This window comes from Eretmochelys imbricata, chromosome 3 (genome assembly GCF_965152235.1).
Source record: "Eretmochelys imbricata isolate rEreImb1 chromosome 3, rEreImb1.hap1, whole genome shotgun sequence".
NCBI classification, from domain to species: domain Eukaryota; kingdom Metazoa; phylum Chordata; order Testudines; family Cheloniidae; genus Eretmochelys; species Eretmochelys imbricata.
The window spans coordinates 111,752,290-111,768,084 of NC_135574.1; the positions used below are offsets into that span (position 1 = coordinate 111,752,290).

The following is a 15,795-nucleotide window of genomic DNA, read 5'->3' on the forward strand; positions in this document are numbered from 1 at the left end:
CAGAGGACATTGATCCATGCTGATGACAGGTTCTGCTCAATAACCATCCAAAGCAGAGCGGACCTACGCATGTTCATTTTCATCATCTGAGTCAGATGCCACCAGCAGAAGATTGATTTTCTTTTTTGGTGGTTTGGGTTTGGTATTTTCCACGTCGGAGTGTTGCTCTTTCAAGTTTTCTGAAAGCATACTCCACACCTCGTCCTTCTCAGATTTTGGATGGCACTTTGGTTTCTTAAATCTTGGGTCGAGTCCTGTAGCTATTTATAGACATCTCACATTGGTACCTTCTTCGTGTTTTGTCAAATCTGCTGTGAAAGTGTTCGGAAAATGAACATTTGCTGGGTCATCAGCTGAGACTGCTATAACATGAAATATATGGCAGAATGCAGGTAAAACAGAACTGGAGACATACTATTCTCCCCTTAGGAGTTCAGTCACAAATTTAATTAACATATTATGTTTTTAACAAGCATCATCAGCATGGAAGCATGTCCTCTGGATGGTGGCCAAAGCATGAAGGAGCATACAAAGGTTTAGCATATCTGGCACATAAATACCTTGCAATGCCGGCTACAAAAGTGCCATGTGAATGCCTGTTCTGACTTTCAGCTGACATAAATAAGAAGCAGGCAGCAGTATCTCCAGTAAATATAAACAAACTTGTTTGTCTTAGCGATTGGCTGAACAAGAAGTAGGACTGAGTGGACTTGTAGGCTCTATAAAGCTTTACATTGTTTTATTTTATTTTTTAGTGCAGTTATGTAACACAAAAAAAATCTACATTTGTAAGTTACACTTTCACAATAAAGAGATTGCACTTCAGTACTTGGATGAGGTGAACTGAAAAATACTATTTCTTTTGTTTACCATTTTTACGGTGCAAATATTTGTAATAAATAATATAAAGTGAGCACTGTAACTTTGTATTCTGTGTTGTAATAGAAATCAATTTGAAAATGTAGAAAAACATCCAAAATATTTAAGAAATTTCTATTGGTATTCTATTTAACAGTGCAATTAATCACAATTAATTTTTTTGAGTGAATCGAATGAGTTAACTGCGATTAATCGACAGCCCTACTTAAAACAAACCTTTCTCCTTTTAATCATTTTATTGAAGATATGTGCTTATCTAAAGCTTCTTTATTCCTACAGGTTCATATCTATAGCAACAAATAGATGTCAGAGTTAGAATTATTGGTTTGTTACAAGATCAAGAAAAACTTGCCTAAACACACAAACCTGCAGTGTTAGCACAAAGAATATAAAATAAACTGGAGTCACAAAGTCACCATTCCAAATTTACCAGATGTATTCTAGTTATCTAGTCTTTTGATTATTTTAGTAACACTCCTAGGACTATTCAGGAATGAACATGACTCAGACACCAAAGCATGGACAATGTCTCTTTCTGTAGGCTCATTATTATAGCCAAACTTTCATTTGAATTGTATGAAAAGCTAACTATGGAGCAGTGGTCTCAACTTGCAGTGCGGGGCGGTCTAGGTTGGATATTAGGAAACACTATTTCAATAGGAGGGTGGTGAAGCACTGGAATGGGTTACCAAGGGAGGTGGTGGAGCCTCCATCCTTAGAGGTTTTTAAGGCCCGGCTTGACAAAGCCCTGGCTGGAATGATTCAGTTGGGGATGGTCCTGCTTTGAGCAGGGGGTTGGACTAAACGTCCTGAGGTCTCTTCCAAACCTAATCTTCTATGGAATAATTATAATGCTCTTATATTTATATAGCTCTGTTTATCCAGATGGAGCCCAAATACTTAACATGGTTTAATAGCTACTTCTACAAACTATACTACAGGAAATACTTTGACCACTGCTCAAAACAACCACATGTGCAGTGAGGCATGGTAAATATTTTGCTACTACACAACAGTACACATACATCTCATGTGGCCTTTAGAGCTTTTACTGCTGAATTAGTTAAATCTGCTATTCCTCATTTTTAAATAATGATCAAAATTTACCCAGCCACAGAAGGTTTTCTTAAGGTTGACCCGTGTTACAACCAGTAGAGCATTTTTTATAAAATTCTCTAATAGAGACAGTCTTAGAGGGAGCTCCTCTGCACAACAAATCTCATACTATGCATACAATATAATATGTACAAAAAAGGAGATAAGATACATAGACCAAATGTTTTCTGTTTAGCTGAGTGAGAAATAAAAGCAAATGATCAGTATTCTAGTGAGTGATTCAGGTTAAAAGCTTAACAACCAATGAAAAATAAGATGGTTTTCCCATTTTTCTCATTAATTAAAACTGTGAAGTATTTTCTGTTTATACGCAAGGTGACACTATTTTTATTTAACCTTTAATAATTATTCACATTTCTTACTTTGTGCTTTCCTGACTTGTTCAACATACTGTCCACACTATTAGATATTTTGAAATGTTATGCTGTGAACAGACTATATATTTTAAGCACCTTGTGATCTCTCCCTCAGCAATCATCTCTGCAATAATTATTTTCCCTTTAAATATGTTTTATCTACTTGTAGTATTAATAAAACAAATACATTTTCATTTTGTAGAGTAGATATTTCTTTTCCTTAATAAACTAATGTGCAGCAGAATCATCTTGAAACTTATTTTTATCAACCATGATACGGAATTCTAGATTTTTATTGCCTTGATGTTTTTTAAAAAGGAGGGATGTGGATCTTAGAATCTAAGACCCATCAAATTTTCATGTACTCCAGATCACCAGTGAATTGGATTTTATCTCTTGTGCCAATTTCAGCCTTTATTTTTAAACTCCTTGGAATATTGCCATGAATTGTTTAGTGTTTCAGAATTTGTATGTCTAGAGTGACATTTCTTTTAGATTGGCAGGAGTTGTGGACCAAGCTGGATGAGCAAGCATCTAAGAGAGGTGATTAAGAAAAAGCAGAAAGCATACAGGGAATGGAAGATGGGAGGGATCAGCAAGGAAAGCTACCTTATTGAGGTCAGAACATGTAGGGATAAAGTGAGACAGGCTAAAAGTCAAGTAGAGTTGGACCTTGCAAAGGAAATTAAAACCAATAGTAAAAGGTTCTATAGCCATATAAATAAGAAAACAAAGAAAGAAGTGGGACCGCTAAATACTGAGGATGGAGTGGAGGTCAAAGATAATCTAGGCGTGGCCCAATATCTAAACAAATACTTTGCCTCAGTCTTTAATAAGGCTAAAGAGGATCTTAGGGATAATGGTAGCATGACAAATGGGAATGAGGATATGGAGGTAGATATTACCATATCTGAGGTAGAAGCAAAACTCAAACAGCTTAATGGGACTAAATCGGGGGGGCCCAGATAATCTTCATCCAAGAATATTAGAGGAATTGGCACATGAAATTGCAAGCCCATTAGCAAGAATTTTTAATGAATCTGTAAACTCAGGGGTTGTACTATATGATTGGAGAATTGCTAACATAGTTCCTATTTTTAAGAAAGGAAAAAAAAGTGATCTGGGTAACTACAGGCCTGTTAGTTTGACATCTGTAGTATGCAAGGTCTTGGAAAAAATTTTGAAGGAGAAAGTAGTTAAGGACATTGAGGTCAATGGTAATTGGGACAAAATACAACATGGCTTTACAAAAGGTAGATCGTGCCAAACCAATCTGATCTCCTTCTTTGAGAAAGTAACAGATTTTTTAGACAAAGGAAACGCAGTGGATCTAATTTACCTAGATTTCAGTAAGGCGTTTGATACCATGCCACACAGGGAATTATTAGTTAAATTGGAAAAGATGGGGATCAATATGAAAATTGAAAGGTGGATAAGGAACTGGTTAACAGGGAGACTACAGTGGGTCCTACTGAAAGGTGAATTGTCAGGCTGGAGGGAGGTTATCAGTGGAGTTCCTCAGGGATCAGTTTTGGGACCAATCTTATTTAATCTTTTTATTACTGACCTCGGCACAAAAAGTGGGTGTGTGCTAATAAAGTCTGTGGATGATACAAAGCTGGGAGGTATTGCCAATTTAGAGAAGGACTGGGAAATCATAGAGGAAGATTTGGATGACTTTGTAAACTGGAGTAATAGTAATAGGATGAAATTTAATAGTGAGAAGTGTAAGGTCATGCATTTAGGGATTAATAACAAGAATTTTAGTTATAAGCTGGGGATGCATCAATTAGAAGTAATGGAGGAGGAGAAGGACCTTGGAGTATTGGTTGATTATAGGAGGACTATGAGCTGCCAATGTGATATGGCTGGGAAAAAAGCTAATGCGGTCTTGAGATGTATCAGGTGAGGTATTTCCAGTAGAGATAGGGAGGTTTTAGTACCGTTATACAAGGCACTGATGAGACCTCACCTGGAATACTGTGTGCAGTTCTGGTCTCCCATGTTTAAGAAGGATGAATTCAAACTGGAACAGGTACAGAGAAAGGCTACTGGGATGATCTGAGGAATGGAAAATTTGTCTTGTGAAAGGAGCTTGGCTTGTTTAGCCTAACCAAAAGAAGGTTGAGGGGAGATATGATTGCTCTCTATAAATATATCAGAGGGATAAATACTGGAGAGGAAGAGGAATTATTTAAGCTCAGTACCAATGTGGACACAAGAACAAATAGATATAAACTGGCCATCAGGAAGTTTAGACTTGAAATTAGACAAAGGTTTCTAACCATCAGAGGAGTGAAGTTTTGGAATAGCCTTCCAAGGGAAGCAGTGGGGGCAAAAGATCTATCTGGCTTCAAGATTCAACTCGATAAGTTTATGGAGGAGATGTTATGATGGGATAACATGATTTTGGCAATTAATTGATCTTTAACTATTCATGGTAAATAGACCCAATGGCCTGTGATGAGATGTTAGATGGGGTGGGATCTGAGTTACTACAGAAAATTCTTTCCTGGGTATCTGGCTGGTGAGTCTTGCCCATATGCTCAGGGTTCAGCTGATGATAATTGGGACTTCTACTAGAATATACTAAATTTTTAAATCTGAGACTTTCATTTTCAAAGAAAATTCAGAAGAATAAGACTGAGTGGTACTGTACCCTGCAAGAGTAGGGAGCTCACACATGCGTCATCAGTGTGGGTGTAAAAAATGAACACTTATTTAATTTCAACAAAGATGACAAGTGAGAATTAGCTGTTTTTCAGCAAAGGGAAGTCGGGGACTTGTGGGGGAAGAGTCTGTCTATCTGAGTATTCTATCATAGTAGTATCTGGGTATTCTGAACATTTCTTTTAGGTAGGGAAGTATTATCCCTATTGAGGGTTTGTCTACGTGGTGCATTACTCTGCAGTAACTGGAATATAAATTGTAATGTGCAATAGCATGATGTGCACTAACTGGTCCATGTGGACCCTACTGGCATGCACTAAAAGTTCCCCAATATACACATTAATGCACACTAGGGAACTTTTAGTGCCCACCAGCAGGGTACACACATGCCAGTTAGTGAATGACATGCTAGTGTGTATTAGAATTTGCACATCAGCTAGTGCAGACAAGCCTTAAGTGATTTACCAAAGGTAACACATGAAGCTGGGAATTAAATCCAAATCTTCTGAGTCCCAGTCCTGTGCCTAAGACACAACACCTTTCTGATCACAAGACAGACAAAAGTGTGATAATTAATTGTTCAAGTAGCAGTTAGTTATAACTTGAGTATTTTAGTTGTGTACTTGCTTTATAAATGGACTGAATGTAATCACTGTTTTCTGTAAGTAAAATTTTACCATGTTGTTAATTTAATTTTCACTTTATCATTACAAGGCTGATAGATAGTTCTGAACAATATTAGAACACTTATAATATAAAAATCAGGTTTTGTTATGTAACTCTATGAATCTCTAAATGAGTGGTTTCAAAAATCTATCAGTTGTATTGCTTGTGGTGATAAGAGAGAATTAATGGTTGTCTTATTTCTTTCAAAGAAACTTTTTGTGAAGAGAAATTTATTTACTGTGTATGGAACTGCAGGCTCTTTAGTTGCTCTGTGTTGTGTTTAAGGTTTTACAGTCTTTATAGTTGTAGGCTTTTAAATTATGTTACATATGAAGACAATATGTGTGAATGACTGTCAAAATTTGACACAAGTTGAGGAATTGGATAGTTCACCTGTCACACATGGTTGCACCTTTTTATTACTTTGTTTTACATTCCTGGTATCTTAATATTGCAATATTTCAGTGTCCATAAAAAGAGCAATTTTCTGTCTACATGTTGGTAGTGCACCACTCACTGTGACATCTAGCAATATCACCCTAACTGTTCCAGAAATGGATTTTTAATGAGGCTTGCTTTTTTCATTAAAAAAAAATGCTACCTTGTCTTCTACAAGGTAACCCACTGTTGGATCCTAGCTATGCTTGAGTTAGAAAAACATCTTAACAACTGAAGTAATTTAAAGAACTCTCTAAAAGGCATTTCTTTAGAACTACTTTTAGGTTTTCCTTAAATTTACAGTATTTATATCTGTATTTAATGTGACTGCATAATATTTTTCAAACCTGCATTTTATGAGACTAACACGAAATATATCAAAATTTGAATGACTGACAGATTATCCAGCTATATCTGTCACTCTCACAGTAGAACCTTGCTAATAAACTACTCTTATAATTCATTCCAATTTTTGCTCTTATGTGGGGAAAACACCATTTTAAATACAAGGTGCTGTAGTGAGATGTCCTTTTACTAGGGCTTAATTACTTTTTTTTACAAAATAGACTATAATGTGTGTGCTAGTGTAGCCCTGGTCACTTGGAATCCTCTTATCCTACAGGAAAGTGAGTGTCTCTTCACCCCAAAGAGCAGAAGAGGATTAAAGTAGCCAAGACTACCTATTATATAATTAAGATTAAAATAAATGACTGAAATAAATGAAGAAATTGCATTGTACTGCATCGTGTTTTCCTTTTTAACATCCTAATTTGCAAAACTCAGTATTTCACAACGGTGCAATACCCTAATGGTCCAAATTATCAAGGTCCTACTATATTTTACCTAAGAAAACATTGTGCATATTGTATATAGACAATATATTGCTTGTTGTTTCTGTATTTCCATAACTTTGCCCTAAATTTCAGAATATTTAAGATGGCTTTAAAAAAAACTGTACAAAATTGTAAAATCTTTTATCTTAATGTGGCATAATTATAAATTACATCTTCTGCCTTTTATATATGTCAAGATGATGATTACATTGAGAGAAAGAGGGGTACACTAAAGTTGTGTAAAATTCAGCCGTTTGCATGCACAGGGCTTTGTGTGAACTGTGTTCGTTGCCAGGGGTTTGTACAACCTGCCCCCACATCAGTTTTGATCTAAACTTGGGGTTTGAACAAAGTCAAAAATGCAAACAAAATCCATGAGTTTTGTCAAGTTTCAGGCAAGATCTTAAGGATGGCATAAGCTTAAAATTTTGAGTCTGAATTTCGGTTCTCTCCTCCCCAAAACTTAATGGGATTTTGGATGTAGGGATTTTGAGTCAGGCTCAACTCTAGTGGAAACACTGCTTAACACAAGGGTTTCAATCATACAGAATTTGGATTAATTGCTTAGTACTGAAATTGGATGTAATAAATTGCGATGTATTAAACATTTGGAAAATGGCAATCTGTTAATAAAAAGGCCAACATTATCATATTTCTTTTAAAGATATATTTTATTTTTCAGCAAAGATGTCCAGAAAGTTAAGTTTGCCAACTGAACTAAAGCCTGATTTAGGTAAGTTCAAAAATAAAGGTTGACCCATATTGCAACTGTGTTTTATAGGAAGAGTAAATTTCTATAAAGTAAGAATCCAAAATATGTGTTTAAATAGACATGTGAAATATCAGTTGTTGTCATCCTAATGTACGCACACAGATTTATGCGTAGTTGTTAAATTTTTATCTGAATTTTTTGAGGCTGCTGTAATTCTTATGTCAGTTACCTTGTGATGTCAGGAATGTTACAAGAGGAATATTACCAGAAAAATGTCATGTCTGTTTGGAACCACATAACAGGGAAAATGAAGTTTTACAGACCTCCCAGGAGATTTTAATTAAGGTCCTATTCTGCAAACAGTTACACTTGTAGTTGACTACAACCAGGCTACTAACATGTTTAAAGCTAACATGTGTAGAGCTAAGTTGATGTATAACTGTTATAAGAAAATGTTATTTTAGGATTTTGTTGAGACATAGTACAGTAATTTCATAGTAAACATTCTAGTTGTACAGCTTGCATATTAAAGTTTAGAAACACAAATGATCATTCAGTTGCATAATTAAAGAGGCTTAAAATAAGCATATTTTTCAGCACATTGTTATATCTTTCTTGAATATTAAATCCACAAATATAGATATAGTTTTATCTGTCACAACAATCCTATTTTGCTCAGAAAAAGAAACTGGAGAATTCTTATATAATGCACACAAGAAAGGTACATGCAAATCAAAAGTCAAAGGGACAGAATTCAAGAAGTCATTTGCAACCCCCAGTTTCAGTGAGTTACCAGAATTTTGGTTAGCTTCTCTTACGCTCGGTAATGGGTCAATTCAATTTTATCTTCAATATGCAGCTCAGTTGGAGACCGTATAATTAAGGCACTTCTATTTAAAAAAAAAAAAAAATTGACTGCTTTTAAACTGATTTTCCAAGATTCTTGTTAATGACAGGAAAATATAATCTGTAGCTAATCATATCTACAAATTACTAAATTTGGGTATTACCAATATTTAACTGGAAAAACCCTTGATTTATTTTCTTCCCCAGTAAATATTAAAATCTTAAGAAGAATCTTTTTGATGAGGGTGCTATAATCAGTAGCTGAAGTTAGCAGAACAAACGATTCATCATGTATTACACGTTATTTTCGCTAGATATATGACTCTGTACCATATTTTCTTACTATAATGCAGAAAGTAGTAACTTTTCAGATAAAGCACAGTTACCTAGGAGATTTTCTCTCAGTGGGGAAAACAATGTAGCCCATTAATGAAATGGCTCATTATGCTGTGCAGTAATGCTTTTATGAATAAATTACATAAGTAAATTCTGTTGGTTAAACCTAAATCCTGCTAGTACACAGAGTTTCCAACTGTATCTGTGTACCAGTGAGGGCTTAAAACTAGCATAATCCAGGCCTAAACAAAGCCATAGTGTAAATTACACCATATTTTCAGTGATAAATTTGATTTGCCTTTTAGTAAAAGCATTGGGAGATGCTAACTGAAAGAGAATGATTTGTCAGGAATTTAAAAATCACACTCATGCTTGAGTACAAAAGAGAATCTCTAAAAATGTTGACCCCTCTGGTATTTACAATGTGTGCAGCTGGTAACACATGCTGATGCAGATGTTGGTAGCATTTCCATTATAATAGCCTATTTTTAAGGAGTTGCACAGTAACTTTGAATTAAATTAAAACAAAATTACTTTGTGCTTATGATTTGAATACCCTTTCATGGAGCTACTTTGTGCTCAACCTTCTTTTAGTCCAGGGATGACTGCCGGAAAAGCTTATCAATGTCACTTCCTTTAGCACTCCAGAAGAAAGTCTTCAATTACCCAATTTCTTTGTTTTTGAACATTACCACCAAAGAACTTTAGGTTTTTTAAGTGACCTATGCCAGAAGTTCAGGCTAATGTGAATAGCCAGTGAGTCCTCCTTCCATCAATCTCCTAAAGTCGGAGAACAGGACAAGCTATTTATCACCATGGTATGTGGGTCCCTTTACAAGCTTAAACTGAGATGTTTGTCTCTTACTAAGATAATAAAAGGCTTCTGCTGTTTGATAAATGACTGTCTTTTGTCCCATGCAAAAGATGAACACACACAATGACCATCTAGGACAATTATATAGTGGCGTACTCTGCAGTTGAAGAGATTGTTGCAATTAGAATACAGCATGGAAAATGGGGTCAGTGGGCAGGAGAGGAAATGTAATTAGGGAAATATTTAGCAAAAGGAAGTAATCTATGGAGTGAAAGTTACTACATGCTTGATTTTTAAAGAACTATCTTTACAAAATATGCTAAAAAATCCTAACTGTAGTTTATTTTGAAACTTTATGCTGTATTTTGCAGTGCTTTTTAATTAATGTAAACTTGTTTCAGATGTCAGAGACAACTCCTTCAGTCGATCCCGGAGTTCCAGTGTAACTAGCATCGATAAGGAATCCCGAGAAGCAATTTCTGCTCTTCATTTCTGTGAGACTTTCACACGGAAAGCAGATACATCACTTTCTCCATGTTTATGGGTTGGGACTACTCTGGGTACAGTGCTAGTCATTGTACTGAACCTACCCCCAGGAGGAGAACAAAGACTAAGTCAGCCAGTAATTGTTTCTCCCAGTGGTATGTACAAGACAGGAGATTTGCTGCATAACGTGGCTGGTATTCTGCATTATTATTCTTGAGGGGTTTTTAATGTTTTTTTCTCAATTATGTAATAATTCCATAAATAATTATACAGTGCTCCCTGTTTAAGTCAGGACAGCGTAGTGTTTTGGTATTCTAGAAAGTTGCTATGTCACTCGTGTGTTAGAGATAACTGATTTCGAAAATTGCTGATCAGGTTAAGTCTGAACTGCAAATTTACAATCTGGTATAGGAATATCTGGTCAATGGGGACTACTGTTTGTGTAGCAAGAATGACATTTGAGTAGCTCTGCTGCAACACACACAGTGTTAACAGTATAACTAGAGGGAGACAGCAAGAGAAGAATATTGTTAGATGCCACAATCTTTTTATTCACCTTGGTCTCAATGAAGTTCATATTAGATTTTCCCACTACAAAAAAGAATAAAAGTTGTTTGACTATAATGATTGAACCAGCTGGTACTATGTCCTAAGGACAACATTCTTCTCTCAGACCCATATGGCAGATTTCAGCTTTCCCTCTATGCTATCTCTGCTTTCCCTCAATGCATAGAAACTATCATGACCTGCTCTTTCCTGGTCACACACCTTGTTCAACACCAGTGTCTTCGGGTCACTAGTTCAGCCCTTTTGCCTGTCTCAGCGTCCTTTCAGAACACTTGCCTGTGAATATCTGGCCTGGCTGCTTTTCTTTCCTCTATTTCAAGGGCCCTCTAGATCTCTTCAGAAAAATCCTGATTGATTATGTCTTCGATTTACAGGTTGGAAAAACCAAAACTTTTATTTAATCTGAGTAAATATAACATAACAATAGCTTTCAGTAACCATTATACTACTAGGAAGGAAGATGCAAGAGAGCCTGCTTGCTTATACCTAAACATGTCTAATTCAAAGAAGAAAACACAGGTGGACACTTCTGACAGTTAATAGTATTCATCATAGATGGTATTAAACACAGTACAATTTATTGATGCTGTGTTTTGGAAAGCATAAATGCCTATGAGGAAAAGTGAAAGCTATATATTTTTAACATCTAAGTTTAAACCACATGGGTTCCAGCTTGGTCCTCCTTTAAAAGCCTCAGCTGTTTCTTTGCACTTTCTTGTCAGTCTCTCTGATTCAGGAAAACATCCCTGTTTAGGAAGGTCGATGTGCTTAATTTCAAGTATATGCTTAATTTCCATTGTAGTCAATGGGACATATACACACACTTAAACTTAAGTTCATGCTCAAATGCTTTCCTGAATAGGGATGGTCTTAAGCAAAAGTTTAAATTTTTTTTTAATTAGATTGGCCAAAATGTTAGTTAATTTGAGTTTTACTGCAGAAGAGACCAGGCAAATCTGAAAGTTCTATTTGGAAGGATGCCTTTTATGTTTGCCAGTTTTTTTTAAAGACTATTATTATGTAGTTTGGAAGACAAGTCAGGAAAATTATTTTAGATATCATGTCAAATTCTATATCCTAGGAACCATTTTGAGGCTAAAAGGGGCAATCCTGAGAATGGCTTTTCTGGACACTACGGGATCTTTAGTTCCACCAGCACGTGAGCCGTGGAGAGAACACAATGTTTCTGAAGACAAAGATGAAAAGGATAAATCGAAAAAACGGCGGCCTGTCTCAGTGTCCCCTTCCTCTTCTTCTCAGGAAATCAGTGAAAACCAATATGCAGTGATATGTTCTGAAAAGCAAGCAAAAGTTATCTCACTGCCATCACAGAACTGTATTCATAAACAAAACATAACAGAGACTTCTTTTGTTCTTCGTGGAGATATAGTGGCATTAAGTAATAGTAGCTGCCTTGCATGTTTCTGTGCCAATGGACATATTATGACTTTTAGGTAAGATCTATTTAATCATGATTTAAACATTAAAACGAGATAAATTATAGTTCCCTACCACTTCCTATCCTGTCCCCCAATGCATCCTGTTTCCTCAATCCAGAGAAAAAACAAAAAAATATATATTCAATGATGATGATAAACCTGTAGGAATAGTAACATCTTGGGGGTGGAGGAAATTTGGCGACTGGATAATATTGAACTTGAAATTTATTCCTATACGAATTAGGTTCAAGCTATAGTTTAGATGAATTTCTAACAAATAACATAGGCTAAACTCCTCTAAAGTATAATATAAAATTGTGGTGTTTAAGTTTTCACATATGAAATCCATAGTTTACTTTACTGATTTCATGATTTGTTACAAAACTTGTGTTACATATTGAAAGCCAAAACCTGCTCTTCCTTATCCCTATCCCTTGTTTTGGTTTATTTTACATTTCCTTTTTCCCCTCAGTTTGTTCACTTATGTATTGACTGATTTTTTTTTTTTTTTGCTTTAATATTCTCAGGAATTACTTTCTTCCCAACAGTGCTTGCAGAAACATGCACTATTTGTCTAAAATATTGCACAGAAAGAAAAAAAAATGCCCAAAGAACATTATTAAGGTTGCAAAGTCAAGCACTCGAGTTAGGAAATGCCAGAATTAAGGTTGCTGTTGTTGCTTTAATTTAGTCCCTTGTGTATGTATGCATTATGATGCAGTCTTTAATCACATCTTTGATTACATTACTTATCTCAGCGTGTTTGTGCACACGCGGCAAGTAACTCCCAATCCCTTCCTTTTTTTCCTCAAGGACTCCCAGTCCCAGTTCTCATACCCCAAGTCCAAGTCTTCTTGCCTAGACAGCCCCAGTGTCTTATGAGAATCCCAACTCCCAATCACATTTTCCTTACTCCCACTATCCTACAGTTCTACCCTTCCCCTCCCCTAGGCTCCTTGTCTCAATCTACTGACCACATTTACCCTCACCTGGATCTGGCCCTTGCCCTCCTCAGCATTGAAATCAAGGAACTTCATCCACCTGCCTGGGCCCCGCAGGAGGAGCATTGAGCGCACAAGAGAGACAGGCTCCTGCTTTCAATTCTGGTGCCCTGACCCAGGGTACCACCCAGCCACCAGCAGCTCAAGATACAGTTGTGGGGAAAGTCCTGCTCAGTGCAGACAAAATCTTCATAGATCTTAGTGCAAAGGTCTAGCAAGTCTCTGCTAAGCATGTCACACAAATTTTTAAAGGCTTATAAATTGGCTGATTTGGGGTAGATTTTTAATAATTATTAATAATGTTTATTACAGGAATGCATAAAGGCCAACGAAGAGTGGGGCCCATTGTTCTAGACTAATGCTAGGCACTAGAGTGTCTCAAAGTGTACATCTACAGTGGATCTGGACGTGTAATTTTGATCTCGGCTAAAAAGACCCATGCTAGCTCCAATTGAGCAAGCATACTAAACTGAACAGTGTCTGCCCAGGCAACAGAACGGGGTAGTTGTCCTGAGCCCAGTCCCATCCAAGACCATACATAGGGACAGACTCAAGGCAGCTAGCCCATCCTGCTGCCTGTGCAGCCATGGCTACGTTACTGTTGTTAGCGCTTGCGCCATCAGAACTTGCATGGGCCTGACTACCCAAACTGGAAATTACACATCCTACTCCAATATAGACATACTCAGAGAGATGGCTGCCAGAATATTATAACATGGGAAAAGAATGTTTTCCTTAGCCTCATTCTCAGAAACTGTTGAACCATTTTGGCTGAACTAATAAAAAACCAAAACCACACAGCCTGAGGCAGATACTTGGTATAGAAAGTTTCAGCTAAAATGGTTAAAATTTGGCAAAGATCTAAGTCAGTGGTTCTCATCCAAGAGTATGTGTATCCCTGGGTGTAGGCAGTGGTCTTCCGGGAGTATTCAATTAATCTAGATCAGTGTTTCTCAACCTGCGGGTCACAGCACGGGTTTAGAGGGATCACAAGTGCAGGACCAGCCTTAGGGGGTGGCAAGTATGACAAGTGCCTGGGGCCCCACACCACAGAGGGCCTCGCAAAGTTAAGTTACATGCTTCAGCCTCACCACCTGGCGCTCGGGCTTTAGACAAGGCTCACAAAAACCAGCTCAAGTATGGCATTGAAATGTAAGCACAATATTTATATTCCAATGAATTTATTTTAAAAAGTGCTGTGACGCTTTTTTGTATTTTTATGTCTGATTTTGTAAGCAAGTAGTTTTTAAGTGAGGTGAAACTTGGGGTCTGCAAGACCAATCAGACTCCTGAAAGGAGTACAGTAGCCTGGAAAAGTTAAGAACCACTGATACATGCAACTGAAAATAGGGTCTTATAATGGGAAGCGTCAGGCAACCAGCCCTGCCTATAATTATAACATACAGCCAAACAGTTCTCATAAGTCATTCTAGGACTCTATAGTGTGAGGCAGATATTTCTTCAAGGCCTTGTTTAAAATAAGATTAAGGTAGATCTACTCTGTCAAAAATCCTTAACTCCTAGCCTACAGAACCATAAGAACAAAATATCACTAGTCCTACATGCTTTCAAAACATCACTCAAGAGTGCTGGTCATTTTGGAAGAAGAGAATCACTAAGGAGAAAGAACGAGGAGTACTTGTGGCACCTTAGAGACTAACAAATGTATCTGAGCATAAACTTTCATGGGCTAAAACCCACTTCATCAGATGCATGCAGCGGAAAATACAGTAGGAAGATATACACAAACACATACAGAGAACATGAAAAAATGGGTGTTGCCATATGCACCTTAATGATCAATTAAGGTGAGCTATTATCAGCAGGAGAAAAAAAAACCTTTTGTAGTGATAATCAGGATGGCCCCTTTCCAACAGTTGACAAGAAGGTGAGAGTAACAGTGGGGCGGGGGGAATAATCATGGGGAAATAATGTTACTGTGTGCAGTGACCCATCCACTCCAAGTCTTATTCAAGCCTAATTTAATGGTGTCCAGTTTGCAAATTAATTCCAATTTAGTAGTCTCTCATTGGGAGTCTGTTTTTGAAGTTTTTTTGTTGTAATATTGTGACTTTTAGGTCTGTAATCGAGTGACCAGGGAAGTCTCACCCATTTTTTCATGGTGTGTGTGTGTAACTTCCTACTGTATTTTCCACTGCATGCATCTGATGAAGTGGGTTTTAGCCCACGAAAGCCTATGCTCAAATAAATTTGTTAGTCTCTAAGGTGCCACAAGTACTTCTCATTCTTTTTGCTGATACAGACTAACACGGCTACCAGTCTGAAACTAAGGAGAAGTTTATTCTGTTAATCTTATCATCCAGTCTTCTCCCAGTCACAAGATATAACCATTTCTAAATTAACAAATTCATCCAAAATGATGGATAATTAAAATGTCAAAGAAAGTGATCATAAATATGTCATTTAACTTGAAATATTTAAAACAGATGGAAAAAATTATCCTTCAAACTTGTGTGGAAACGAGATGTTTCAGATAGATACATAGATAGTAAATTATATAACATTACTATATTTTAGGACATAATGAAAAGGACAAATTTTGTATTGATTCATATCATTTTATATAAATCTAATATATAAAAGAGGGGTGTCAACCATCTGGCTTGGATCCAGCA

The 15,795-nt window shown here is 36.6% G+C and overlaps 1 protein-coding gene across 7 annotated transcripts in view; it reads left to right on the forward strand.

Moving 5' to 3' along the window:
• STXBP5 (syntaxin binding protein 5) overlaps window positions 1-15,795 on the forward strand; it is a 189,638-nt gene that overhangs the window by 155,641 nt on the left and 18,202 nt on the right. For all 7 annotated transcript variants that reach the window (XR_013345657.1, XM_077813176.1, XM_077813177.1 and 4 more), the window contains 3 exons: window positions 7,641-7,691; window positions 10,068-10,307; window positions 11,801-12,173. Coding sequence is in view for 6 of the 7 variants with exons in the window: in XM_077813176.1 (XP_077669302.1) it covers window positions 7,641-7,691; window positions 10,068-10,307; window positions 11,801-12,173 (664 nt within the window). In the remaining variant the exon portion in view is untranslated. The remainder of the gene's footprint in view (window positions 1-7,640; window positions 7,692-10,067; window positions 10,308-11,800; window positions 12,174-15,795) is intronic.